The sequence below is a fragment of the Osmerus mordax genome, chromosome 12, assembly GCF_038355195.1.
Source record: "Osmerus mordax isolate fOsmMor3 chromosome 12, fOsmMor3.pri, whole genome shotgun sequence".
In the NCBI taxonomy this organism is placed as follows: Eukaryota; Metazoa; Chordata; class Actinopteri; order Osmeriformes; family Osmeridae; genus Osmerus; species Osmerus mordax.
The window spans coordinates 12,860,740-12,871,820 of record NC_090061.1 but is presented as its reverse complement, the minus strand read 5'-3'; the positions used below and the strand labels follow the sequence as shown (position 1 = coordinate 12,871,820).

The following is an 11,081-nucleotide window of genomic DNA, read 5'->3' as shown; positions in this document are numbered from 1 at the left end:
GCCGTGTGTCAAATAAATAAAAAAATACTTTAAGCTACTCGGTATCTTGACTAAACATTTGTTCTTTTTCATTGCCCATCATATCATTTTACACGTCAGCAGGGTCAGCTGTAATAGCCTTTCATTGTAATAATAATGGGTAAATGGCCACAGTGAATACACTAACTAGGGATTAACGTGGTCCCGTCAACACCTCGGCTCAGGTCTTGATCCATCGTTGATTCAACCTTCCTTTGATGTTGATGTGGCATTGGTAGCACGTTTAAGTATTCCATGGGGACCAAGGCTTTGAAGGAAACCGAAAGGAAACCCTTGTACCGGTATGTTATCTGATGTGTTTCGCATGGTAATCCTGAATAGACCGCATGTACCTTGACACAAATGAGAAAGTAATTGCTACTACATCACAATGAGTAAAATAAGACAACTGAATCTTATATAACTTTGGCTTGGGGCTAAGCAAATAGCTTGTAGTCTCTTAGCACGTGCATTAGGTTACATTATTGAGAGAATAATTTCACTCGTATTTATTTTCTCATATTGCCTAATATGCATTCAATTAGACTGTTAACCTACAATTGTAAACTTAAATATACAATTAGAGTCAGTTTATATCTGAATAGGATGTACCCAGGTAACATGTATTTGTGGAGGAATAACTGTTATTAGGATCACCAAATTCCAGACTCTCCTCTCTCCTCAGCCCACCTGGGTTGAAAGACCTTCCCCCCCATGCACAGAAATGTCCCTCTCTGTTGGACATGCCATAAATCTGCCAGTGTTGTCTGAACTGAATGACTGATAGAAGGGATATTACCTACATCAGGGGGTCTAGGCCAGGGGGAATGGAGGGGGCAGATGGGGGCTGGAGTATAAGGGGGGGGGGGGGGGGTCAGTCATTTACTGACTGACCCACACTTATCTTTGCTAATGTGTTCCATTCAAGCAACTTTGCTCATCCCAACTGGGTCTGTAAGGATGGTCAATAAGTCATAACTTATTCATTCATACATAGGCTCTTGGTCATTGACTACTGTTGGTCTTGTAGCAGGGGCCCTGTTAGAAGACCTGTAGACCTGTTGTGTGTCAGGACACAGGACACTGCTGGGCCCCTCTGGGCACCACACAAAGCCTCATGGGAAACGGCTCTTTTCACTATCAGCCAGTGCTTTCAAACAACAGGGTTTGTAGTTGTTTACAACCCACAAAGAACCTATACAGAAGATAGTATGATTACTTTCACTCAAAGTGAATGGGTTTGACATGCGATATAAGCATGGGGTGTATGAAAAGGCCCAGAACATCAGACCAGCCACAGTCTGTGTCCTTCTAAAAGGCAGGCTGAGAGATAAGTCAACATTCAGTGTGCACGTAGAATATGCTACGCATTGTCATGCTTCTCCATCACTGACACAATACACTGTTAAGATGTAAACCAGAATGACACAAATGACATATTCACGCCTCCCACATCTCCTTTCCTCCCCAGCTTTCATCTGGGAGGGGGTGCTTTGACGAGGTCCTGGTTTACCCACGCTGCCCTGCTGTGTGCTAATGAATTTCAGGCTCGGGGATCCTTCCCGCCCCTTGATTCACGCTGACCCCCCCACCCACACACACACACCCCTTTCGGTCCAGACTAACCCAGGTAGCAGGCCTTATGTTTAGGAGCAAGCTGGGCTGAGTGTGTGTTGCTGTCTGTCTGCCTTGGCCTACAAAAGGCCCGTTTCCTCTTGGAGGGCTGCTTAAGCATAACAAAGATACAGAAAGCTCTAGAAAGCTGCTTGACTCGCCTGCCCTCGGCGAACGGTTTGATCTCCAAGACCTCAATGTTTTAGTCATTGCAGATCAAGCAGATTACACAATGATTACACATCCTCACTGGACACAACACATTTCCTAGTTTAAGTAGTTTGTGAGTAAGCCGTGTAATTCACAGTTTTAGATATCTGTGCGTGTGGAGGTATATGTCACATCAGGGGGGCTAGGAAGAAAGAGCCTGGGGTGGTGTCATTCTATGGCCGGGGACCCCCCAGGGATCCTCCTGTATTCATCCAGCCTGGCCTGGGGGTCAGGGGGGCTGACTGATCAGCCTCTCCCCCTGCTCCCCTCCTCTCTCACCTGGGTGTGAGATACCAGAGATCCAGGGGTGGGCTGGATATGCCCTAACAGGAGGCCTGTCCGAACAGCCACACACACACACACACACACACACTCTCTCTCTCTCTCTCTCTCTCTCTCTCTCTGTCTCTCTCTTTCTCTCTCTCACACACACACAAGCGCGCACACACACACACACACACACACACACACAGAGAACCTCCTCTGACGGAGGTTTACAACCCGGGCAAGGTAGCTTTCCTCATTAGCATTTTCAAACATGTGGATGTGACTACATAACAGAAGACTGAAAGATAGAATGGGGTTCAGGGCTTCTATTCAAGCTAATGTAACACATCATGATTGAGTAGTGATATAGATGGGTGGTAAATCACTTGAGTGGACAAACAAACCAGTCTTTTAGACACACGGTTTTAGGACAATGAATGAAGGAGATCTTAAGGGACAGGCTGGATATATTCCCAAGGTGGAATTAATTTAATTTAATCAATTTTTTATTGTATTTTTCTACACACCCATGAAACCACAGAAGAGCAGAGCGTCAAAAAACACGATATAAACGGAGCAGATAGGCTTTGACCGAGGCCCTTCCTGCTGCGTTCCGACACAGATGGCACGCAGTAAAGCATGTTCTGATGCCACTTTAAGACAAACAGTGGGACTGGCCTCTACGCTCACAAAAGGCCTTGCACGGTGAGAAGCACGCCCACTTTGAAATGGTCTGTGGCCTTGTGCTTCCTCTTTTGGCCGGGCTTTACAGGAAAGGCTTGGGTGTGACACTGACTGTGAGGGTTGGACCCCTCAATGTCACAGCGCAGTTACACGGAACGCTCGACATAGCAGCTGTGATGATCTCGCCGTCTTGGATAAACGCCATGCAGGAAGTGTAAACTCCTTGCAGGTCGGTCTGGTGGTATACTGGTAGCTTGCTGGTGCCTTGTGCAGTTTCTCCTTTCGTAATACAGTTCTATGTCTCTCCATCTCGATGGGTCTTGTTGTCTTGGGGCAGATCTCCTAGACCTACTGTCTGTGTATCTGAGAGAAAGTAGGAAGAGAAGATAGCCATGAGTCTAGAAAGCATTCCGTCCAGATCAGAGGTGCAGGTGTGGAGCGCTCACAGCCTGGCAGACTATATGAACAAGGTAAGCCTGAGCTTCGAAGTCTTTTCCAAATGGTTCTTGTGAAAAGGGGGGGGGGAGCCCAAACAAGTGCAGGCATTATTCTATTCAAGACAAATTCATTTGTGTCAAGGCAGGGTGTCCAATGTACAAACAATGTCATTCTATTGTTCACATGAGAAAGATCTGAGAGCAGTCATGTGTCCTGTGAGTAAGACGAAAGAAAGTTTGTTTATGCTCCATGGGGTGAAAAACCAGGTTTTTCTCAGTCAACAAGGAACTCTGAAGAAGATACTATACTATACTGTCAAATAGTGATGCCGCACATACAGTTAAGCAACATCTAAGCATCAGCAAGTGAGAAAGCTGGCCTTGCATGAGACAAAACTGTGAATGACCCCTCTTCAGCTGAAGCTGTCCGGCTGTGACAAAGTGGTGATGAGAAACAACATCACAGGAGAGAGGTTCCTGGTTAGTACACGCGCCATCCCTTCCACCAATAATATCTCTCACGGACATTTCACCATGCAAAGCCATATGCGTTTCTTTTCTCTTCATGTTTGCCGCTGATTCATTGGTGTTTCTAGGAAATGATTGAGAATGATCTGCAGAAGTTCCCAAGCAAGCACATTCCGTAAGTCTGACATCCACAACGATACCCTTGTGTTATCTTCGGGTCATTCTGACCCATCAGTCATTGTGACCCACCGTCGTATTGCGACAAATTTACCTCATACAAAAACAAAGTGAAGCATTTTCTTTTAACTGTCGGGCTGTCTCAGACCCCCCACATTGCAATGGTTAAAAGAAAATTATTTTTATTTGTTTTTGTATGGGGTAAAATTGGGTAAACACAACGATGGTTCGTTATGAACCTTTGGGTCATGTGACTCTAAGGCAGCACAAGGGTTAAGCCACACATACACTGACATCCACAACAATATCTTAAGCCACACATACACTGAGGCTAGGGATTGGTGTGAGAGGCTTTGTGAGGTCATGATAACGGCTCACGTTACACAAAGCTATTTCTGTACTAGTGCTGCTAACAGTCATTAGACTGGCCAGCATTATCAACTGTGATATCAGTTTAGTTTCAATGTACGGAGGAGGAAGTGTCATTTTTGTTGCTCTAGTTACAAAAACCACAAGACAGGCAAGAGGAGTTGAGGAAATGTTTAAGTATTTCCTATGTATTTGGTTTGTAACTACTTAGTGTTGTGTATTTTAGCATCATCACTAGGATATGTACAGAGATTAATAAGAGAGAAGAGAAGAGAGGCTTTGGACGAAGGTGAGACAACACTTTTCAATATTTGCTGCAGTTTTTTATTCCTTGTTTGACCTGATGAATTAACCACTTCATTCAATACTATGTGACATGTCCTTGTGTCCTGTTCTCACAGACCTACAGAACACAAGTACAATCAACAAGGTATTGTACAGCCAAACTATTAAAATCTATTAACTTTGGTTATATGAACATAGTTTAAGATACAAACAAAAGGTATATATATTATTGTTCTCACTGCTTATCTCTCTCTTCTTCCTGTAGACTTTGTACAGGAAGAAATATGGGGTCGTGAGGAGTTTGTAAGTTTGTCAACTCTGTTGTTGAGTTTTTGGGGCTACGCATGAGATCCTAGAACAGTTCCAGCCCCCATACTGTTCAGCAGGAGGGCTTCTTTACAACTCCAACAACCCCCCGTGTCTGTGGTCGTGTTCCCTTCGTGTCTGCCCCACCTCCGCCTGTCCTCCCATCCAGGATGACAGCGACAACGACTATGAGACTGCGGAGGAGAACTACGTGTGTCCCCTGTCGGAGGAGCCGGGCGGAGGGCAGGACAACAGCGACGAGGACTACGAGCAGCCTCCCTCGGAGAACAGGGAGGACATCCCTCGTGCTCGCATCCTGGCTCAGCCCCTGGGGAACGACGGCTACATAGGTATGGAACCGCAACGGGGGACCGGACACTGTGCTCCTCACTGAGCCGTAACACATCATAATAAAAAAGCGTTGGTCTGTATTTGATGTATTTTTCTGATTAGATATATATATTTTGAAACGGGTTCATCTGTGAAAGGTTCACCTGGAATAGTTCGACTTGTTCCAATTTGTGAGGACGCAAGGGCATTGAGCGGTTGATTCATCAGGTCAAACTGTACATATTCCTCCTGGAATACTGCAGATGATATTATTACGAGGCATCTGCGAGTCTTGTGTGTGTGTGTCTATACGTGTGTGTCTGATGCGTGTGCAGATTGTGTGAAGGCAGGCCGGGCTCCCAGGCCCCCGCAGCGCCCGGAGGGGGCGGCTCCCTCCCGCGTGAGTCTCCTCCCCCGCTGCCGTCCTCACACCCACACTTCCCCTCCCCGCTCCTCCCCCTTTTCACATCACCCATCAAACCCTTTCTTGCCGACAGGCCGCCCGGCCGACCCCACCTAGGGCCAACGCCGCCCCCCAGCGACCGTTCCCCAAGGCGGGCCCAGGTAAGTCTGACCCCAGCAGGATGCACAGCTGTGTGGTCACACACGTTTGGGTGACGCCGGTCCTCTTCGTCCCCTCCCACCAGCTCCACCAGGCCCCGCTGTTCCCCAGGTGGACCGGAGCAGGAAGCCATGTGTAGCCGGAGCCCTCAGGACAGACCTTCCTATCTCCAGTAGGTAACCCCGCAACGCAGACCCCCACACACTCAGCTCATCTACTTGCTGACACACGTCTCTCTGTTGTCAAAATGTCAAAATGCAGTCGTACAAGAAGATTAGGTGACCAGGTACTGCGAATTGAGACTGCTGTATCGATCGTGTGTGTGGTTTTCAGCCAATGCTGTGGTGGTATTTCATGTTGTGTCCAGGAGATGGCAGTCCCTTCGGTTTCCCGCACCCTGGTGCGAGCCTGTCTGCTCAGCTGATGGCCCCGAAGCCACCTGACATGAGGTAAAACCACAGCTCAGTTACCACAGCTAACTGAAGCTTCCTGGAAGCTTCCGTCCCCGCCCCCCCCCAAAAAAAAACAAACAAACCACTGAGACCATGCAGAACCTGAGCCTGTGTGTAGGCAGGTTAAGGTGGTTATCTAAGATATGTCACCTTGTTTTTCACAGAGCCGCTATTGGCCGGTCCACTCCGGGCCTCCCTGCGCTGCCCCCCCCTGCGCTGCCCCCCCCTGCCCTGCCCCTCCCTGCCCTGCCCCCCCCTGCCCTGCCCTCGTCTCAACACAACGTTCCCCAGGCTGGACCGAGCACGGTAAGATGAGTTATGCGCTTCACCTTGTGCTGTGAAAGCTGGACTTTTTCGATCTAGGATAAAGTGTAACTGAGGCCACTTAGACACAAGATGGCGATGTTGCACCACATGTTACATACCCTCGTAGGTAACTGGTAAATGTATGTTTATTGATGTTCCAAATGAAACTGGTTAATTACATCCAAGCACAATCCAACGGGTGACCAGGAACATGAGCGGTTAGAGAACGTCGGCCGGCGCTAACCAACCGTGTGTTTCTGTCTCCATGGTGATGCCTCCAGGGCATGGACCCTCGCTGGTATGGAGGTCAGATGAGCAGGCAGCACGCTGAGATGTTGCTCCGAAGGATCAACCAGGTGAGGACGAGACCCTGGTCCCTCTCTGCTATGGCAACCTGACGACACACCAACACAGCCGCATACCGTCAACCATTCTGGCGAGAAACACATTTGGCTTTGCCGTTTGTCATTCGGGATGTAGTCCTCCTCTGATGTGTGTGTGTGTGTGTCAGGATGGGGCCTTCTTGGTGAGGGACAGCTCCAGGGGCTTGTCTCAACAGCCCTACACCCTCATGGTGCTCTTCCTTGACAAGGTGTACAACATCCAGATACGTCAGGAAGGAGGGCAATACTCCCTGGGCACGGGCCTGAACGGCTTCCAGGTAAACCAGACCACGACCAACCCGCCATGACCTGGGTCCCTTTCAACCTGCGTGAATGGGACCCAGCCCTATTGTGGCATCTGAATGTAATCGTTAGACGACAGAGCGTTCAGTTTGAGAGGTGACGCGGTGGGATGCGTGCGCCCGCGGGGTCGTCCGCGGGGTCGTCCCTGCAGGTTCTGGGTGCTGACAGCGGGGGGGGGCGTGTGCTGTGTGCGCTGTGTTGCAGAGTTTACCCACGGTCGGGGAGATCATTGGCCAGCACGCGCAGACGCCCCTCATACTCATCAACGCCATGGAGCGAGAGTCCAGTGCCCAGAGACAATCCTGCCTGCTGTACCCCGCCGGACGATGACCGCCCCCCCCCCCCCCCACCCCCCCCCAACAGCACCGGGCGGACTGTGTGTGTGTTGAGTTGAAGCAAAATGTTGTATGTTGTAAATTGTTTTTTTTTTACTGAGATGTTTTGTCCTATGGTGTCAGTTCTTCAGCCCCCCCCCCCCCACCCACCCATTTGCACTGTGAATTTAGTCGTTTCCATCATTAAAGATGTTCCATCATATAGTATGATTGATGTTGTCTGTTGTTCTCCTGCTTGTACCCACCCTGCCTCCTCCTCCTCCTCACTCCTCGGAGCGGGTCCCAGTGTCGGGCCAGGTGTCCTCAGGTCTCTCCAGGGAAGCCATCTTGTCAGGATGGCTGAGGCACACGATCAGGTCACACTGTCTCAGCTGGGTCCGCACTGGGGGACACAATGTCATGGGAAACCTCCCAATATCAGGACAGTAAAAACATACATACAGTAGGCCTACGACGTTTACTGTTTCAAACGTTGGGCATGACTCAACATTTGAAAAATGGTTTGAAAAACGACAATAATTCCTACATACAGTCACGGGGTCTCACGTTTCCTTTCATTAACCACTATTCCAAATTCACTGATCCCACAGGGGTCTTTGTCATTGACACGTTTGAGTCTCTTCTACAATAGGTTTCCACCGTCAGTGAGCGTGTGATCTCCTGGTTTCGCAGCCAGGTGTTTTATACCTTCCCACATCACGCGTCCACATGCCGCCCAGTTCAGCGAATCAGAAGGACGTGTTCCAAACTGCCGTCAGGTCATACTTGTGTGACTATCACAAACAGGCCTCAGACTGTCAGACTGTCAGACTGAAGAGCCAAGACTCTGGTTGTGTTTACGGGGGCTGAAAGTGATAGGAGACAAAACTGATATGTTCTCTGGCCTGGGGAGGAGACAGAAATGGGCGGATGGTTGCTGGGTGGTTGCTGGATGGTTGCTGGATGGTTGCTGGGTGGTTGCTGGGTGGTTGCTGGATGGTTGCTGGGTGGTTGCTGGGTGGTTGCTGGATGGTTGCTGGGTGGTTGCCAGTGCTGATTAATAGCTTGCCCATCAACCGTCCCCGGTGGCAGAGTGAAACATATGAGACACCTGAAAGCGATAGTCCATCTGATAAGGAATTGTTGAGCGTGTGATACGTCCATTAACCCGCCTCTCAAAAAACGACAAGGGGACTGGCTGCCAGTCATCGTAATACTACACGGCAGATCCCGAACCTCTGAAACGAGGTTGGACAGCCCATCAGTTGGTGGAGGAAAATTCGAATATGGGCGTTGCCAGGGATAACGTTTCAGGTGTTCTGCGACCGTTGCATCATGCACTTTGCATGTCTGCAATTTTGCTAAGCTTTGGGGTAATTTTCCATTCTGCCGAAGAAAAAAACTAACAGAGATCCTACTGATATGCTGGTGTGAAAGAAGTGTGATAGACACGAGACAGACATACGAGCCAGGCTGTCCATGCACTCAGACATGGAGTGGAGCCCTCTCAGCACGTGCTGCAGGTCAACGCAGGCGGTCGGGTCACTTTCCTCTGAGTTCTTCTCTGCTCGCTCCATCTGGAAGACAGTCAGAGGCACAGGCATCAACAGCTGTAGCTCTTGCATCAATGTCTCTATCAAATAGTGTTTTTTGACTTTGGCCGAATAAATGTGCAGACACTGTACTTTGAACCACGTTTCCTTTTATTCCGTGCGAGAAAAAAAACAACAAGCACAATGTCAAACTATGTCGAAACAACAAACGTTTAGAGAACCTGTTTGTGAGTGACATGGTCTCCATCCCAGGCCCTGCACAGCTACAGAGATTGGACTATATTCCATAACAGTGTAAACCAGACTGAAGATGTATACATGCTAATCCGTTGAGGGCACATCCGTTGCAGGAGGTGAGGTGGCTGCGTGATCCACAGTCTTTGGGCATTCCTCCATCGCTATGTCAAAACCGGGCTCCTGCAATTGGCACTGCTCCACATCCCTGAGGCAGGCCCCCTGGTCCTGGCCTATGGAGTCACAGATGGCAGCCTTGCAGCGAAGGTACTCCTCTTCGAACTTCTTGAGAGAGTCAGACAGTTCGGGGCTGGTCCGCTGCACCACCATGTCATAGGCCAACCAAGTCAGATGCACTACAGTTGGGCAGAGGGAGAACAGGGCACTATCGGTGGATGGCAGGCGGTTGTTTGTGTACACAAGTGGGGAATTATCATCTGAATCGCTGTATGGTTCCAGAAGCAAACACCTGATATATTCTCCATGTCTTCAATCATCCTCTCTAAGTCCTTGTTCTGCTGTATCCTCTCTTCTCCGCTGTCCTCTGTATACTCGCCAGACGATGGGAAAACGTCGGCCATTGTAGTCAACCCGATATTCTGGTCTGGAGATACCAGTTGTACTAGCTAGTGAGAAAGCCAGTTTTACGTACGAACAGTTGTCGTTGACAAAACAGCGAAGCTAGCGAGCTGTGTGATCTAGCTACTGTCCCGAATCACTTACAGTATTTGTTGTTTCAGGGACTCAAAGTAGGCAGGTGTACTGTACTGGGCTATTTCATATAGCTATAGTCTACTGTACTATAATATTATAAATACTATAATATTATAAATATTATACTATAATGTATAGTAGGCTACAGTACAGGACAGTAGCTACGTACCTTTTTTTCTACGTAGCTTTTTAAGCACTTTACCAAATGGCAACATTTGGACCACTGCTTATAACTAGATAGACTCTGTTTCTTACCTTTAAAAGTGAAAAGAAAACAAATTGACAAGTTAAGTAGGCTAGGCAAGTTCAGTAGCTAGGTATACTAATTGGCTATAAGTCTTTATGTTTAACGTTACAGTTTATGCCGCTGATCAAATAATTTGACGTGCTTTTTATTCCGTTATATCCATCTCCTCGAGCACAGGCAAGAGATGGAATCGAAGCGGGAAACTGGTAAAATTCCTAAATTCGTAGATATTGGGATGTTTGGAATGCAGAGCAAAATGTTAGTCAACAGCGTGTTAAATTAAAGAAAAAGCTGCTTTTGCTTTCATATTCATCCACATGATGGCGCCAGAAATGTGGAACAGTCACACTGTGAAACAATTATGTAGCCTACTTTTTTGCCTACCAGGATAGCCTTTATAAGTGAGCCGGGTCTCTGACACAACACCCCCTACTGTTAATTACCGAAGTAATTTAGGCTATTGATGACTCAAAAACACTTAGTAGCCTACATGCAGATATTCGCTTAAAATTATCAAGATCTGGAAAAAACTTTTATAACAGCCTGATAACTTGTTATTACAGTTACAGTACTATTATTATAACATTACAATGTAATATCACAATGATTGCAATGTATTAATACTAATAATCAAATGAGTGTAATACATGGATGCTTAGAGGGAAACTCAGCAGTTTGTCTGACCAAAAAAAGTGCAATGTCAAACTGCTCACCTGGGTAAACAACCAATCAAAAGAGGCAGGGGGTGTCCCCAAGGAAACAGATAAAACAGGTGTGACAGGTGACAGCTTTGACTTACAGCAAGGGCAACCGATCCTTAGGTAGCAGGTAGAGAGCAAAGAAAAGAA

The 11,081-nt window shown here is 47.9% G+C and overlaps 1 protein-coding gene across 4 annotated transcripts; it reads left to right on the top strand.

The window, feature by feature from the left end:
• The first annotated feature begins 2,886 nt into the window (after positions 1-2,886).
• Positions 2,887-7,675, top strand: lcp2b (lymphocyte cytosolic protein 2b). 4 transcript variants are annotated; one of them, XM_067247289.1, is made up of 16 exons: positions 2,887-3,022; positions 3,140-3,263; positions 3,648-3,710; positions 3,827-3,873; positions 4,471-4,533; positions 4,646-4,674; positions 4,795-4,832; positions 5,005-5,185; positions 5,501-5,565; positions 5,663-5,729; positions 5,813-5,899; positions 6,095-6,176; positions 6,344-6,485; positions 6,767-6,841; positions 6,997-7,146; positions 7,376-7,675. In XM_067247289.1, the coding sequence occupies exons 2-16, from the start codon at positions 3,186-3,188 to the stop codon at positions 7,499-7,501; spliced, it is 1,293 nt and encodes a 430-aa protein (XP_067103390.1). In that variant the 5' UTR covers positions 2,887-3,022; positions 3,140-3,185; the 3' UTR covers positions 7,502-7,675. The 4 variants fall into 4 exon arrangements, with proteins under 4 accessions (XP_067103390.1, XP_067103392.1, XP_067103389.1 ...); XM_067247290.1 differs by having other exon boundaries at positions 2,991-3,022; positions 3,131-3,263; XM_067247291.1 differs by having other exon boundaries at positions 2,951-3,263; positions 6,098-6,176.
• The last annotated feature ends 3,406 nt before the right edge of the window (positions 7,676-11,081 follow it).